The sequence below is a fragment of the Mastacembelus armatus genome, chromosome 20 (assembly GCF_900324485.2).
Source record: "Mastacembelus armatus chromosome 20, fMasArm1.2, whole genome shotgun sequence".
Lineage (NCBI taxonomy): Eukaryota > Metazoa > Chordata > Actinopteri > Synbranchiformes > Mastacembelidae > Mastacembelus > Mastacembelus armatus.
In genome coordinates, this window is record NC_046652.1 from 1412187 (window position 1) to 1430733 (window position 18547).

At 39.5% G+C, this 18547-nt stretch overlaps 1 protein-coding gene across 3 annotated transcripts; it reads right to left on the reverse strand.

The window, feature by feature from the left end:
• Window positions 1-1519: 1519 nt before the first annotated feature.
• On the reverse strand, window positions 1520-16601 carry ptbp2a (polypyrimidine tract binding protein 2a). Of its 3 annotated transcripts, none has more exons than XM_026291974.1 (14): window positions 16526-16601; window positions 15247-15274; window positions 13157-13214; window positions 11364-11536; window positions 10572-10712; window positions 9912-10067; window positions 9690-9800; window positions 9395-9593; window positions 8297-8412; window positions 6015-6048; window positions 5392-5484; window positions 3440-3656; window positions 3159-3236; window positions 1520-3012 (listed from the first exon to the last, which is right to left on the reverse strand). In XM_026291974.1, exons 1-14 carry the CDS (start codon window positions 16531-16533, stop codon window positions 2883-2885), a joined length of 1542 nt encoding a protein of 513 aa, XP_026147759.1. In that variant the 5' UTR covers window positions 16534-16601; the 3' UTR covers window positions 1520-2882. The 3 variants fall into 3 exon arrangements, with proteins under 3 accessions (XP_026147759.1, XP_026147758.1, XP_026147760.1); XM_026291973.1 differs by having other exon boundaries at window positions 9383-9593; XM_026291975.1 differs by having other exon boundaries at window positions 9383-9593; window positions 13196-13214; window positions 16526-16594.
• Between the last annotated feature and the right edge of the window lie 1946 nt (window positions 16602-18547).

Below are 18547 nucleotides of genomic sequence, written 5' to 3' on the forward strand. Positions count from 1 at the left end.
TCATTTTTGATTAGAGAGCAGGATCCAGGATGCAGGCATGTCCATTGAAAGCTTCCAAAAGAGTCCCTTGCACTGGTACTAAGCAGTAGAGTGTCTACAAGATGATGGATCAGGTCATCTGCCTGGTCCCAGAGCCTGAATGTGGAGTGTCATCTTCATTAGACAATGCTTGACAGGGCGTCCATCATCGCAAAGTCTTGCCAACAGGCCCAGTCCCTGATGCAGCAACACCTGTTCATCAACACACTGGCAGCTAACCTTATCATTCTCAGTCATTTCAAGTGTGACACAAATTGAACCTCAGTATTTGACCGTAATGATGAAATGTTCAGGTTTAAATGATAGAAGTATTGTTTAACTATGAGTTTATTGTCAGAGCTACATAACGTTAACGTTGTACAGTCATTTACAGAAGAGACACCGTGGTGACTTTAACAGGCAGTGGCAAAGAAAATGTATAGGTCGAGGAAGGAAACACACCATGTTCAGGATTCTTGCAGTTTAACATCAGTGGACTTCTAAACCTCTTCAGAAAAACATCCAAATAATATAAAACTCTTCTTGACTTGTTTAAATAACACCTGTGACTTTTTAAAATGATTTTTGGAAATCAGGAGTAAATGTGTACAGAAAGTTATGTCAAATCAGTTTCACCTGCTTTGGTTCAAATGAAAGTGACAACTGGTGCAATGGAGAGGCAAAAGTGAGACAACCCCCCAAAAGGGAATGGTTTTACATGTGCCGGCCACAGACCAATGCTCTTACCCTTCTTGACTGATTCTTCTCAAGTTTTGTGTTTTGCTGGTGTCCTTGTCACTACTGGCTGCATGAGGCAGCACCTGAAGCCCAATCAGGATTCAGTTATTCCAGTTATTCCAACATGGCACACCCATACATGCAGTAGGAATTGTCCTCTATGCCCTCTACAGAGGAAAATGGCAGCAAAAATGGGCCTGAAATCTTCTAGTACAACCTTTGCTCACAGCTCAGCACCGTGCAACTGGACTGGCGTTCACCAGAGAAGAGAATTGGCAGGTCCAGCACTGGTGCTTGTTCTCTTCAACGTCGACAGCGGATTCATATTGAGCACACGTGAGTCTCGAGGTACCGTGGTGAATGCTATGTTGCTGTAACATCAGGAAGCAGGACCGATTTGATGGTGGATCAGAGATGGTCTGGGGAGGCATATCCTTGCAGGGCTGCACAGACCTCCATGTTATAGGCAACAGTTCTCTGACTGCTGTGAAGTATCAGGATAAGATCTGATACAGAGCAACAATCTTGGAGAAGAACAAGAAAACAAAAGAATGGATTGTCAAGTTGATAAGGTAGGGAACACATGAAATAACTGGACTTGTTTTATCAATTAGTACCATCATAAGGCCCACTCTGGCTTATAAGACCCTTGTTTTCAAGTGACTCCAAATTGGATTTTGGCTTCTGTTCCACAGTGGGACAGAGACGGTTTCAGAAGTGAGCACAATAGAAAGATCAAAAACAAAGGAACTGAATACAGAGCTACAGAATAGTTTTATTAAGCATGCTACAGAGGTAATGGAGGATACATGAGAGGCCAAGAGAAGAAAAACTCAAGAGCAGGAAACCATTTCACACTTCTTGTAAGAATAAAGAAATAATTCTTTTAATTGTGCCTTCCCAGAGTTGTAACAAATGTGTACATTTTGAGCTGTAAAAAAAAAAAAAAAAAAAAAAAAGTCAAGAACAAGATGGAAGAACAAAATATACATAACTATTATTTCTGAGAAAACAATTTGAGTCAAGAGGTCTTGTATCAAAAACGAGCAGGAATTAACACAAAATTCTGGGCAGTTTTCCCTGAAATGCAACATTTCAGTGTTTTCAAATGTGTTTTTTGTTTGTTTGTTTTTTTGTAAAAATAGGAACACTAAAGGCACAGAAACTTTGGTCCAACCAAGTAGCCCTCTCGAGTAAACTGTCACATGACAATGAAATCACAGTGGACTCAACTTCTATCTGCTTCCACAGCATGCAACACTTTCTAATGTGAGATCCTACGGTCACTATACATGCTTAGAAAACCACTGTCACCGACAATTACACTTCACTGTTATGAACTGTAAAAAGCACAGAAGGCTTCAAAACCTCAGATAAAGAAATACTTAGATGAGCCATATTCCTATAGTTGATGTTCAGCATGAATTGTGAAGTCAAAACTGGGAGAGAACAATCTTACCCTTAAAATGCTCGTTGAATGATAGAATTCAAGTTAAACTGCCTGTCGGAGGCTGCCGTAAAAAGTAAAAAAAAAAAAAAAAAAAAAAAATCTCTCCTGCTGCTAACCTTAAGGAACATACAACCAATCTAAAACTGTGGAACAAAAAAGAAAATCTATGCATCACTAGTTGCTTCAAAAACTGTAATGCCTAAAGCCGGCATTTTCACTAAACCTCCAACCAATCAATACCAATGTGCCATAAAACATAGGGAGGTATTAATGTGTGTGTCCATCTGGAGACACTGTTGATATTGTCAGTTAAGGCACACAAGAACTGTACATTTTCAGCTAAATCAAGAACTAAACACTAATCCTACATCCAACTATCATACAGGGGGACAAACAATCATGTCAGTATTTTGACATAAAAATACAGAGATTCAAGTTGGGATGATCCAGTATCTGCAACATACTCAATTGTTTGCTTTTTTTTATTGTTTTGTTTTTTAAAGATACAAATCAAAAGGTTGCAGTCTCCCTCAAGGAATTGCATGACCAACAAAACCCCCACAACAAATCTAACTGAATCAATGTGGTCTCCCACCCCGAGTGTTTGGACACAGTCTGAAAGGTTGCTGATCAGCTCCAAAACAGTAAACCAAGGTACTCTAAGGAGGTCACATTCTCAAATGGTGGACTTGGAGAAGGAGACTCTCAGATGCTGTTTTTTTCCCACGTTGTAGTTATGAAGGTCAATCAAGGCCTGGATAGCCTCCTCCACCGTTGACATCTGTATTAAAGCCATTTTACGATCCCTGGAAAATGTGACACAATGATAAGTTGACTTTTCCTGAGGTAAAACCAAAAAAAATGTGATGTGTCACAAAATGTGATTCGCCAGGAAATTCACCAGCAGCAAAATCTAATCAAGTCCTGCTCAGGACTTATAAAATCCACTTACTGGAAAAACTTGAATGCTTTCACGGTGCCTCCAGTGTCAGAGAAGAGCAATCGCAGGTCATCCTCTGTCACATCTTGTCTGTTATAATAAAGGAAGCGTTTCATCAGAATTGAATGCATGTCATGCTGCCAGTAAGATTTTTATTTAGCATAACAAGTATGCTGTTTATGGAAATATGTTGATTTTAAATGTCATTTGTCAATGTGTAACACCCCACTAAGGATAACCAAGTACTCTATTTCAAAGATTAGTATAGTTCTTCATAGCAGATATGTACTTACGGGATATTGGAAAGGTGGAGGGTGGCAGAGGGCGGGAAGATATTCTGGAAGTTCTTGGATCCAGGTTTCTTGAAGCGATGAAGTGGGGAATTGGCATAGTCTTTGGTCAGGCCCTGGTCATCCAGGCCATCACGAGGCAATGCCACAGTCTGGTGCTTGGACAATGTAACTCGGATGATCTTCCCGTACATTTTTTGGCCATTCAAATGGCTCATTGCTTTGGGGATGGCAAAAAAAGAAAGTCAGTGATGAGGGAGCTGCAACTTGTTAGTTATAGTATTCACTTGAGGTTTTAATAACAAAAAAAAAAATAGCCAAATGAGGCACAGTACTTGTGGTTAACTCAGGAACTGTGAAACCACCCACACAGACAGCAGTGATGTTTACATAAACATAATGCTTTTAGCAGCATCTCAAAGTTACAGAATGTTTTGTGCTGTTAGGCTGAAAATCAGTTTACTTTACTTCATATTTTGGTATTTCATCCTTATAACGGAAGCAACTACTTATAGCCATACAGTAGCATGTACAGTTACAAATTTAGGTAGTCTTGTAGTCCGTCAGTAGTGAGAGTAGTCAGTAGTCAGTCATCATCCACCACTGTCTAAGGTGTAGTAGAGCCTGATGGCAGTGTGGATGAAGGATCTCCTGTATGGTTCAGTCCTGCAGCTCAGTGAAGTGAGTCGTCCACTGCAGCTGCTTCTCTGCTCCATCAGGATGTTGTGAAGGGGATGGGCAGTGTATTCCAGGATGGACTCTACCTTTGTCTGTGAGCATCTCTCCACCACAGCCTCCAGTGAGTCCAGCCTCATTGCAGTCACTGAACCAGCTTTTTGCACCAGTTTGTCCAGCTGCCTTGTGCTTTATCCTGTCCATTCCTGATACATGTAACAATCAGAGTATCAGAGTACTTCTGAATGTGGCAACACTTAGAATTGTATGTGATGTCTGCTGTGTACAGGGTGGACAGGAATGGAGCCAAAACAGTCCCCTGTGCTGCTCAAAACTCTACCAGAGATGCAGTTTCCCAGCCTGATGAACTGTGGCCTTTCTGTCAGGTAATCTGGGATCTAGGAAACAAAGGAGGGGTCCACCCCCATCCCTTTGAGCTTGTCTCTGAGGATAATTGGTTGGATGGTATTGAATGCTCTAGAAAAATCAAAGAACATAATCCTCACATAACTTGCAGGTTCTTCCAGATGAGAAAAAACACAGTGAAGCATGTAGAGGACAGCATCAACCACACCAATGTGTTCTCTGTAAGCAAACTGCAGGAGAGCTATTGTGTGTTTGACCTCAAGCCTTGGTAGGTAGAGAATCATCCTCTCCAGGACCTTCATAATATGGGATGTAAGAGTCACTGGCCTATAGTCATTTAGTTCAGCTGGACACTTCACAAGATGTTTCCCACAGAGCTGGGACTCTCCCCAGTTCTAGACTCAGGCTGAAGCTCCTCTGTAGAAACTCACACAGTTGCGCAGCACAGTCCATAAGCAGTCTTGGACATACACCATCAGGGCCAGCTGCCTTCCCACAGCACAGTCTGTGCTATGTTAGTATATCACAGCAACTCTGCACAGCCATTTGAAGAAGAGGCATCCAGCAGAAAGCAGGACATGAGCCACAGATCAACACTCAAACAGCTTTGTCACCCGGAGAGGTTAGTTCGATGATCGACGTGGAGAGCAAACGGTGCTCATCATAACGACGGTAGCAAAGGACATGCTATCGATGAGGTCTGTCAGTTGCTCAGCTTGAGTATATGGTCCCATCAAGAAAAACAGTCATAGCGCGACTGGAGAAACTATATGATGATAATGCATGTGAGATGTGCAGTCAGAGTGCAAGTGAACAGCCTTGCGCTTTCTGTGTGTTGGCCGTGCAGTGTGAATCTGTGAGTATCCAGCACATTTAGAGTATGAAAATATGGTGGAGTGGAGTGTAATGCTTACCTAGCTGGGCCTGGTTAGCATCTGACATCTGAATGAGAGCGCTGTCCTTCTTATTGTAAAGAATTTTCACCCTCTGGACATCACCATATACTCCTGCATTAGAGCCGCAGGCAGGAGGAGAAGAGGTAAGATGGAGAGAAAGCATACAATTAGGCACATAAAAAGTTAGCACTGGAGACAAGGATATTTAGACAAGCCAAGAAGAGAGAACAGAATACACAAGAATTGTAGTGTGAGAGGTGTGTAGAAAAGAACAGGTAAAGAGAGAAGAGACACCCTCTAACCAGGTAAGTTATCAAACTGTGCCCTGGGTGTGTCACATGGCTAAGAATTAAAACATGCAAAAATAATGACTTCACCATGCATTAACAGATAACATAGCGAATTTTAGGGCAAAGTAATAAATGCTAACCCAAACCAATAAATGGGGGTAAATGTATTACAGATTACCAAACTAACTATTGTGTGCAAACAAATAGAGAAGCTTGTAATAATAACAATAATGACAAATGTCTCAAAGATAGAATGGAAATAGAACAAAAAGAGAAGGTAGAAAAAAAAGAGAGAGTCAGAGTGAGAGTCAGAGAGAAAGTGAGAGAGAGAGAGAGCTAACGATAACATACCGAAGAGGGTAAACAGACTTTGGGGCGTAACCATCTTTAGAGGGAGAGAAGAGCAACAAGCAGCGTGAGACAGGTAGAGAGGTAGAAGAGTCGGAGCGGAGCGGAGGTAGAGATGGACAGATCAATCCACAACGAAGGTAGGTAGGAGGAATGGTGGTTTTTGTTTTCCCCCCGGAGAGTAATGGAGGTGGTGGGTCATGGAGAAGGGGAGCAGGTGGCAGAAGAGGGAGCGATGAAGGATGTTTTGGAGAGGGAAGAAGGGTCAATGTAGGAGGAGGTGGAGGAAGAAGAGGTGAATTGAGGGGTTAAAAATTCTCCCTCCAGCACATGGAGGGAAAAGAGAATGAATGGGGGAAGAAAGGAGGGGTGAATGTGGGGAAGGAGGGGGCAGTGAATAGGAAGGCAAATGCAAATTGGGGGGAAAATAAAAAGTGAGAAGGGGAGGGACAAAAAATAAAATATAGGTCAGTACACTGGAATAATGCAGGTAGTTTGGTCAGAGATAATGGCTTGGATCAATGTTTTCTTTAGTCAAAATACAGCAAATAACTTGCGCCAAAATGTAATTCATCCTGGACAAGCATGGGGTAAAGGTACATTGTTGTAAAAATCATAATAAAATCAGCAATATAAAATAACGATGGGATAAAAACAATATGCAGCCAGTCAGGAAGATCTGAAGACCTACAATCTTTCAGCAAGGGAGCATGGCAACACAACACTGTGAGTAGGTGGGGGGCTAGAGGGTTAGTTAAGACACCATGCAATACAATTTACCATGCAATGGCTGATGTGAAGGCCTTTTGAGAAAACTTGGTGTTCACACAAGTTCAAATAGCTAATACAAAGCTTAAACGCATGACTCAACATCAGGGGTTCAGTTTGAATGGCTTAGATGCTCCAGGATGGGACAACAGACATGATGAGGAAAGAGATAGAGTCATCAGGTGTGAAAAATTAGATGCCATTTAAGTGACACAGAAAAAAAAAAAAAAAAGTCTCAAGGAGAATAGACAGCAAGCAAGCACTGCAGAGAGGTATTTGTTCCCAGATTTGAGACACAGGCTGGGAGACCAAGAATGATTTCATATGAGCTGAGGGGAGCTTAGAGAGAAAAACAGAAGAGAGACAGTTAGCTGAGTTAGATACAGTTTGACAAGAGAAGGGAAGGGCAGAACATTAGAGGCAGAAAGAGGGGAGGGTTTTTGTGTGGTGAAAAAACAAAACAAATCCCCCTCTCTCCAACACACAGTGAGTCTTGACCAAAAGGGGGGGAAAAAAAAAAAAAAAATCCCAGCAAGGCCCTGGGTGTGTAAAGGACACTAGAAAATATAGCAAAGAAAAGGTTAGACAAAAAAACAAAAACAAACAAACAAAAAAAAAAAAACATAATTCATATATATATATATATATATATATATATATTAAAAAAATAAGTATAATAATGTAACCACCCAGTTTCTTCTAAAACAGATAGGATCAGATAAAACAGAAGTCTGCTTGCTGAAAAGGATGCACAAGTTACTTTTGTCAATTGTTGTGAGAACCATAAACATTTTACTGGATGACTGATTATCTGACCACAAAACAAGAAAACTAGAACAAGAAGGTACCTCCCCTATCCACATAACAGTGTAAAAATGGTTTAATTATAGAAGATTTCATTATTCTCCGCTTCTGCCATTTTTGTCTCTGCATGTGCCGCCGCAAACAGCTACATCACTACATGTAATTAATAAATACATTCGTTGCCAACTATTTTATTAATTGATGTTTATCAATTTTATCGATTACTTTTTGCAGCCCTAGTGCAGACATGATAAATTAAACTGGACACAATCTCACAGCTCCTCCAAAGTTTATAGAGTTCTGTCAAGATCTGAAAAATGACAGAACAAAGGATAATTTCCTAAGGACATGGGCTACATATTATCTGCCTGACTACAAAAATCTCTGTGTGCACATGACTCTTACACAAAAGTGGTGTTGCTATCCACTTTCTAACAGTTGTTTCTAATACTGAAAACTGTCTAAGATCACAGAGTTGTAATGTAATTACACCAAATTCTATGGATTTGTGGAAGTTACCTGAGTTCTCAGGTGAAATGTATATAAAAATCCCACCACAGACCTTTTTAATATATCCTGAACGGCAAACACAAAACAATGAAAAAAGAAATGGTAACAGGAAAAAAAGAATAAAGAGATGAATATGGTGGGGAAGAGTAGTGGAGATTAAGCCTCAAGTCCATCTCAGCGTTGTTTGTATGTATGTTACTGACCTCCTCGTTGAGGTTGCTGACCAACAGGACCCCGTTAGACCCTGCCTGCCCAGCTAGGGCCACCCTGCCTGCAGCAGCAGCAGCTGCTGCTGCTGCACTCAGAGGGTTCAGGGCTCCTGATAGGAAACAGACAAAACAATCATGGAACAGAGAGAAGCAATTCCACTAAACATCAGCATAATAGCACTAGGCATATATGCAATTTTAAACCAGCTACTCTCTGTTTAGAACTAAAATCTGCAGCACTGCACCACGCAGTACACAGAGGTTAACCAATATGGGTTTTTCAATGGCCGATGCCGACCGTTTTGGCCGATATGTTGGGCAGATTTTCTTTTACTGGGCATATGCATTTTCTGACCTTACTCTCACCCACACCTGATCCTTTTCTTGGAAGGAAAAAAAAAATCTTTGTATATCCATCTATGAAAGAACAGCCCAATGCTTTATACTTAAATAAATTTTCTTGTGTAACTGCATAGTGAATATGTCATTGAATCCAAAAAACGCTATGTGACTTGATTTGTTAATTATCTATGCGCTCCTGTTGACATATGCAAATAATATAATATCAAGTGGAGCAAAGTTACATTATGTTTAAAGCAGATATAAAACTGTATTTTCTTTCATCTGTTAATGAAGAATAATTACAATGCTTTAATATTACTGTGTAGTGTGTAGCTAAGTCAGCTAATATTAATAATCGGTTCAACTCAATATTCACAGTCAGAAGAGTCAGAAACTGTATTTGCTAATGTTAACTTTTCACCTTAAGTTTTAATCTCCACCATGAAATCCATTGCTACCTACTTCCTTTTCTATATTGCTTTTATGTGTGTGGCAGATTATACCAACCAACGGGGGGGGTGGGGCCCCCCCCCCAGATGCCAACAGCCGTTGCTGATTATGTTATAAATAGCAAAAATTGGCCCGATTAAGCAACCTGTATTGACCTCTATTTGTGTATACTAATTTAAGATATACAACAATCTGCTCAAAATGTCTCTTAATGAATTAATATAATTTAAGCCATGGGGTAAATACAACAGGAAATATGAGGAGTAAAAATGAAAAAGTTTGATCTACCTGGTATCTTACCGAGGAGGGAGTTGGACTCTTTGCTGAAGGCAGCAGCCACTGCAGGGTCCAGACTGGGCTGGCCATCACCAGCAGGCAGCTCAGGTCGTGTGTAGTCACGACTCTTATCATTATTATACTTGACATTTAGGTTGACCAGCTTGGAGAAATCGATGCGCAGCGTGCAGCATGAGTTGTAAATGTTCTGGCCATCCAGTGCCTGGAAAGGGAACAACATCATCATACTTCCTGTAGTTGATTGGTAATAAAGCTGCATATCATAACTAGTGGGAGATGCATGTAAATGACCTCTCACCAGTTTGGCATGCTGTGCATTGACAGGGTCACTAAACTGTAGGAGAGCCTGGAATTGATTGTTCTTGGTGAATGTGATTATCTTCATGACTGTGCCAAATTTGGAAAAAATCTGCCAAAAAAGAAAAACAAACTTTAATATTGAGCTACAAACAGTGAATATTGTGTAGCATGCCAACTGAACCGCTTCTTTCTTAGTGGGGTCATAAAAACTGGTGCTTACCTGTTGTAGTGCATCCAGTGTTACTGGATAGAACATGTTGTCAATAATGATCCGCAGCACAGGACTGGAGACTGCAGCAAGAGCCTCCTGTACATCTGAACTTGATGACCCACTAGACTGGACTGCTGACACTGCCTGTAGCACTGCCTGGGTCCGCTATGGCCAAACACAAGCAGTGAGTTGGTATTTTCAACAATGGAACACTCTCGTGAAGAACAACACAACTATGAATGCATAGAAAACCTAAACATTGATATCTAAATCCATATTTTAAATCATCGCTGTTTAGTACCAGGCAAAGATGATTTAAATTTAAATGTCTAAGAATAATGAGAAAAAAAGACAAGTTCTCAATGAGACATAAGAATAGTAGCTATGTATTAATATAGTATAAGCTTTCCTGTGACAGTAAGTATTTGAAATAATTACTCTGCATCTATTTGGATAATTTATTCATCACTTAAGTCATTTTTTATACAAGTGCCTCGCTGACCTCCCATCTTCAATGTGTAATTTGACACATGTATTGCACCATAGTAAACTAAATAGCTTTTGAGTTTTTAACTGTTATGATTAATTAAAGACAGCCTAAACAACTAATCAATTAATTGAGAAAGTGGGCAGATTAATTGATAATGTAATTGTTAGTTACAGCCTTACCTGATTACCAGCATCAGTTTTAAGTTCTTTGTGATTGGAGTACTGAATAAAAACAGGGACATTGCGTACATGAGGATTTACTGTGGCATAGTAGTTAACCATAGTTATGGCTGCCTCCTCTGTACCCATCTCCAAGAATGCCTGCAATTAGAAACAACAAAACCGATAAGTGCATCAACATTGTTGACACTTGAAGTAATTATCTGGCAACTTCTAAAACCTTCCACTCATTAAATTGAAATCTGTTTAGTATTTGTTACATTTTGCAAAGTAAGAGAAAAATAAACTGGCTCAACCTCAAATACATGACTCATTTGCCATGCAGCTTGCTACTGCAAATTATTCAAGAAGTGAATTGTAATTCATCACTTTGATGACTACAAAAACATTACCAAACCAACACAGATGAAGTTATCTGACAAACTGCTAATTGACCAAGACAAGCTCACATACCAACAGTGGTAATGTGAGGAGGAAAAAGCAGCTGTACTTCACAGGAATCTGGTGAACAAATGCCAATTATGTCCTACAGTCGTCCTGAGAAGGCAGACAGTAGGGTTTTGACCAGCTTCTATTTTGAGTTATGGTTGTCATTCAGCTGTACTTCCAGACAGGGGAATAGTATTTGTGTGGTACAGTAAAATGTCATAGACTGGTTCACTGTGTGTAGAATGTTCTAGCCCGTTTCACCCAACCATATTTATAAATCTCTTTGGCATATCAAATTGATGCATAACAATAACTTTGTAAGGGATTCTACAAATATACCAGCACCCTTTAACCTCTGCTTACCTGGTTCTTCCCCTTTAGCGTAAGGATATTGGTGACTTTGCCAAAAGGCAAGCCAAGCGCAATGACTTCAGTCTCAGAGGCCTCGCTGGGCAGTTTCCTAATGTGGAGCACACGAGATGGAGGAGCCTCCTCCACCCTAGGTTTTTTGTTGTCAGTGCCATCTGAAGCCCCATCTAAAATTGTAGCATAAACACAGTTAAACTGCACTAATCAATACAAGGATATCCAGCTTGAATAAAAGGATAAGGCTAGCAATATCTTTTAATTTAGCTAGTGTCAACAAAACACCAAAACCAACAAGGAGTCATCCTTAAATCCCTGACTTTAAAGGATGAGACCAAAGCTGATCTATATTCTGACCAAAAGAACAAAACCAACAATGTGCTTTCTCTCAAGAGTTTCACGACAAAGACCAACACAATGGAGCTGTATGACACAGAGGAATAAAAGTTAACAGACTGTGGATACGCTTAACACTAAATACTTGCTAGGAGGATAACGTGCAACGTACAAGATTTAGTGGCATTTAGTGGCATGTGGCTGCCACCTTTAAACCAAAATGTGATTCCCTGTCTAGAGCCAGTGTTGGGTTTGTCTGTTCCACGCTACTGTCAAAATAGGGCAGAGCAACATGGCTGTCTGTCTGAAAGGAGACCTGCTCCCTATTATTAAAATCACAGAATCTGCTAAATGTCATCCTGAATATGCAGTCTCTCCAGCACCAAATGAAAAAAAAACTATATGATAACCAACAAATAACCAAATGTGAGATTACTATGTGGACAAATTGTTGTGACTTGCCATGTATCCTTTTCCGTCCCTTCCGACTCAAACTTGCATCAAGCACATTCAGTAGTAGATGTGTACACAGAGCCTCAGCTCACGTGCAGTGAAATCCTACATTTCTCTTTAGTCCAAAAATGTTTCAGCAGTGGAAAGCAGATGATCTCATCAACATTTTAGAAAGGAGAGGAATTGGTTGCTGTAGATTTGTTACTGTATGGCCTACAGTAGAATTTATTAGTGGAAAGACAGGTGAACACCACAGGTGTAATTGGGGCAGTGTTGTGCAGCCACTTCAAGAACACACATGACTAAATGCACTCACATCAGTGTGAAATTCAGTACAAATATAATTTGTTCCTGTATTCAAAAATCCTTGCATTTCAAAGAAAGATATCAAGGACATTCAGAATTTGTTATGAGTTTAAAAAGTACTGCAAAAGAAAAGAAAAATTTGGTGTATTAGAAATTCTATTCATTGCAGGACTGGAAATTCTGCATTTAATGAGCCATTAAATGACATGCCATTCATCTCTGCAGGATGATCTTCAGAAGGCACATGTACATTAACAATATGTTAATGTACAAAAACAAACAAACAAACAAACAAAAAAAAAAACAACCTAACATAAAAACAGCCTGATAATCTCATTTACCCTAACAGACAGATCCCTAAGGTGACATAGCTTGGATGGGGGCATTGAGTTGCAATTTTAGACTGGAACTTTAATTGAAGAGACAATCTCCCATAACCCTGAGTATGCCTTTCAAATTTCTAGTTTGTTGACATGTTTAGTAGCCTAACTTTGTACGTCTTCTATTAATTCTGCAGTTCTGCATGTTTGACACGCTAAAATGTAACAATTTAACTCACACTAAATAAGTTTTACTCTTAAAACAACTATTAACTTTTGCTTCATTTTGATGTTATCTGTCACTCAAGATCAAATGGGTTCACACAAATTCTGTCAAATTGCCTCCCTAAGCAGGGGTGGTTGGAACGAACTCACCACTAATACTCATGCCAGAGATGGGACTGTTGTACATACTCAGCTCGTCAGATCCTCTCTGAGGACAAAAAAGAAAGAAAAAGGCAGAATGTCAGACAGTTGTGAAACAATGTAGAAAACTATTTCCAATTTTCACACAGGCTCTCATAGACAGCAATAAAGTAGGTCTCTGATGATATTTTGAAGAAAAAAAGGAGTAGAAGAGGAGTTGAAAATTAGGGTTAGGCTAAAGGTCCAAAACCATCTTCACTTGGCTGACACAAATCACAATGCTGAGCTGGTATCATGTTTTTAACACCCACCCCCCAAGAAATACACTAGTTATTATTAGCTTGTTGTGCCTGGCTTTAAGGAAAAACAGCTTATTTAATCACACTGTATTGCTCAGTGAAAGCATTCATTTGAGTGCAAACATTAAAATCTTTTTCCAAATGTACCTTGTTTTCAACTACCTCCGTAAATCAGAGATCAAGTCTTTTCATTGCAAAGCTGAGGATTACAACTTAGAAAGACACAATATTGCTTGATCTCTGCTATACCTTGTCTTAAATAAATAATACCTAATCATCATATTGTTATTAACCCTAATGGTTGCCTTGTGGGCACCTTAACAGGACTCTGTGGGTGCATTGGTTGCTGCATGTTATCCAATCATGCTGATTGGGTGAAAATACTGCTAGATGAAAAACTATTAGGATTAACTGGAAAATGAAGTATTTTGCCTTTTCCTGTCTTGGTACGATTTACTCTTTGTATTACAAGTTATACGTCATAACTTATGCAGTCAGTACCGCCCAACGTCAATGTCCATCATAATGTTTTACTGTAGACATTGTATGTCAATTTAGTAAACACACCCCAACACTAGGGGAAAGGGAGATCAAAAAGCATGAAAGGCTCCTCCTTTACAGATGTGACTTCATTTTGGTGAATTTAAGATGCCAAGAGATGTCATTTCATACTGAGCTACACTATGTCCCAAAAGGCTTGCTGGAGCTGACGGATGCCCTGTGCTTTTAAAACCTGACTGATGGATGACAAGGAACCTGGCTAGGGACCCATTACACACAATACTTTATAATAGCTTCATACACCCCTGCCTTGTTTCTGTCTGACTGAATTTGAACCAATTGTTCCTCTGTCACATTCTTTATCATTACGATAAACTACATGTTGTAGGCCCTACTACAGCCACATAGCACAAATAAATTGCAGGGCTAATAAAGCTGTCTGACTTTGGCCAAATTGTGAACATGCAGCGCAAAAGCTGTAAGAATCCAAGATATGATTTCTATCTCAACAGCTGGCAACCCTCTCGGTTTTGTCTTTGACATTGAAATATTGATGAAATAAAAATGGTGGTGAAGACTACCATATAATACAAATTAGTATTTTATGCCTGCTCCGTTTCCCTTGGAAAAAGGATTTTAACTTTGTTTTGTGCAGACTAAAATGTAGCTGGCACTCAAAAAAGAACGACAATAAGCTTTTGCTTGACTGGTCTGGTGTTAACATGAGGGTACAATACAGAAGAAAGGAATTTAAAATAAATACAGTCAAATGGCATATGGAATAGCTTTGTATATGTTCTAATGGAAAGCTGTTCTAAGTTTAAAATACAGAAATATCTCCAGACTAATTAAAATAATCTAAGTAATCTACTGTAAGTACATTGTAACCAGCAGTCTAACAAATTAACAAGCCAAAAATGGTAAAAACTCAAAAGTTATGATACAAGATATCACACTCATAGAAGTAAAATGGAGAACAGATGTGAAATTAGAAATTAAAACTGAACCAGTTGGTCCTAATTTAATAAAAATACCAAAAGTGTACTGGTGTCCAGAATGCATAATGTTATTTTCTGACACTGTGTCAATCTGAGGGTTGTCAATAAAGTCATTAAAACACAAGTAAACTGTAACTAAAACATGGGACCCATACTTTCGAACACAGATGTTTATCATAGGGCAGCTGTTCTGCAAGTGAAAACAGAACTGCAATATGTTTTTATAAAAGCAAATAACCAGACCAGTGTCCCAGGAAGACTAATGGGATTTGTGAACAATAAGCAAGAGCAGAAAACGCACCTTGACTCCAACTGTGACATCGCTGATTCTGAAAGAGAAATCATTTTTATTTCGTCAAAATGAAGGGATTTATACTTGGGAAACCAAAACAGAAGAAACATATAAGGCGACAGTAGCATAACTCATTCCAATATGTTAATGCATCTATAGCCTCCTTCTCAGCATTAACGGTAAATAGAATACCTGGTTATTAAATCACTGTTGCTTAAATCACTGAGATTCATTCATTTTTCAAGCTTTTTGAGTAGTTTACTACAGGGTTTTGCCTAAATGCAATAAAATCTGCAGCATTACAGCCGTCAGTGAATTGCTGAATATAAGGCAACAAAAAGAATGCTTAATAAAATGAAAACAATATTTACTGTAGCCAGCCTGTAAGTTATTGTAAAATGTCTGTTTTACAGACAGGAATTTCAGAAAACCATAAATTCAATAAACAAACAAACAAAAAAAAAACCCAATGGCAGTGTGTTTGGCTAAAAGGAGGACATGGAGGGGACACTATTTTTTCCCCACCTCAAATTCATTCAAAGGGTCGCTTCACCTGCGTTAGCAATAAGTTTAGTTACACCTACATGTACCCGATATGTAGTCGGTTTAGAAAATTTCAATTTAAGTCTCTAAGATTTCACCAGTGTATTTCAAATGACTGGACTCGTTTGTGGCACAAACACAATCCACAATAACAAATCCAGATTATGTAGCTAGCTAGTGTCAACGTTAGCTACGACTTAACAAATATTACTTTACCATCAGTCTTTCCTTAACATTTAGATAACACACAAGCGTTTGTCGACTCAGTGTCGACACAAAGTATTGATCTAAAACGAGGTTTATCTAATGTTTATCAGAAGATGGGCTCGATTAGCTAAAGCTAACGGAATCAGACGAGCTTAACGTTAGCTCCATCACAAAGGACCCGTGGTTTGCTAAACTTCTCCTGTCGCTCTTTTGGCACATTGCTGTAAAATGTAACTAAGGAGAGGGGCGTCACGGATCAGTCTCCCTACTCCCTCATCACATACCTTAGATATGTTATGTCAAGACAGTTAAAAACGCTGCTAATGTGATAAACAGCGGGCGTTAGCCGAGTTATGCTAACATGCTACAATTAGGCACTTCCTCCCTAACGACAAGCGCGTGGCTATGGAAACCTTTTAACGGGGGAGACGACTCCTCCTCAACTCCCCCCAAAAAATGTGTCTCCACCTAAAAAACATTCGCTGCTACTTCAGTTTGCTTCTAATGGGATGTATTAAAGATCAATGATGAATATTACCCGTCCATTTCTGTAGAGATTTGTCAGTGCGTCCGCTCGCGCTCCGGCCACTCTCTCTCCGACCTACACTGCGCACGCGCACTTACGCACGAGAGCAAAATGGAGGTAACGTGAAGTTTCACGATGATGATGATGATGAGGATGAAATTACCGGAAATTGCCGAAGATGCTAAGCAAAGGAACCGAAACACTAAAACTTTGATGCCAATAAAAACAAAGATACTGATGGGAAACTTCCTTATATGTTACAGTCCTTCAGTTTCTCAGGGACTGTTTCTATTAAATAGACAATAAGAGCTCATAAAGTTTACATTGTGACTCCTTTTAAATTACACACACTCACCATATTTTAAATATGTCTCCAACATCAAAAATATTTCCAGGGTATCAAGGGAGCCATGCACAACCCAGGGACTATTAATTTGGTCAATCCAGATTTTGTAAACTGGGCATTTAGGGAGTCCTTCTCCATGCAAGGGGAATGGAGAAAAGAGAAATACAGGGCATAATGATTTATCTTGACAGACATGCGTCATGCTCCTAGGCTCCTGACAACATAATGCCCTGGGTGAAATTAACACCTAACAGCTTATCTTAAAGGGCCTGGGATTTAATTAAAAATGACATTTCCCCATAGACTTGTACTTCTGAGGCTGCCATGTTGAAATTAGCTGATGAGGGGCCCTCTGAGCCAAAGGGAAATAAGCAAACTGTCAAACGCTCAGCAAATCACTGCCGTTTATCAGTCCTGCTTGCTGCTCAGGAAATAACAGTGGACTGACATCCTGCATGGCGCCCACTGCACTACTGATACAAGTCAGTTTGTTATTAACAAGAAGGAGGGGGACAAAAAACAAGCCTGTCAAATGTGATATGGAGACAAACAATACGGTCGGGCTAAGTTTCTGAAATGAGCCATTAAGCCAACACAGTCATATTTTGCCACTGACAGAGACATACTGTGTCTTGAAACTTCTGTATTTTGTAGTGATTTCCACTCAAACAGAAGGTCAGCAAAAGAATTCAAATAGAGAAGGAAAATGTAATGCTTCTTAACTAAAGTGGAATAGCCCCTATTAATACAATAGCCCCTAGTAAATGAACAATGGGTGGTAAGATTATAAACAATAGGCTTACACTTGCAGCAAACCAGCTAAACTCAGTTCATGGACATTGATTTAATGTATGTCATGCAAAACTGTGCAGTTTCTTGACATACCTGCAACCACAGTAAAATCCATAAGGTTTAGAAACAATGTAGTTAAGAAACTAATTTGACAAAAGAAAACGTTTACAATTTAAAAAATCTCCATCTATATCCACTTTTGTGGGGCTGCATGACTGAGAAAAACAATAAACGTTAAAAATGACCTGTGTGGCAAAGATATTACTGACCACATTGCACTTGCAGACTGGGTTTGTGGCTTATTTTGCAAACAAAGCACTATAGTACTGTCTCTGGTATGAATTCCCACACTGGCTTCAAGGAATTGGGGGAATAACACATGAATACTGTGTAATATATTTTGTGATGGACAGGTCAGCTGTAAATTTGGTGGATGAGATCATCACAGAGATGGCTGTCGGTCATTTTGGTTCTGTCTTTGTTAAGAAATGTTCATTCCATCAGAGAACAACATGGTGAGCAGGGCTGAGACTGCCATTGCCTTTTCAATGTGGCCATCTAAATCACAGGCTATAAAGTGGCCTAGAGTGGAAAACTTCATCATAATCTTTTTTTGTTTTAGAGTATTTTGTCAGGATGTCAATCACTGCAAAAGCTTTAATAGAGTTTTTGTTCTGAGGCACACAGCTGTCATCCCATGTAACTCTCTCAGTGGCATCTTGGACAACATGATGTAGTATTTTCCTCAGTACATTTGCAATATCATTTGCTCCTGTCCCTCACATCATGTCTGTCCAAACAGCACAATAGCCCCTATTAATACAATAGCCCACAGTTAATGAACAATGGGTGGTAAGATTATAGATTATAGGCTTACACTTGCAGCAAACCAGCTA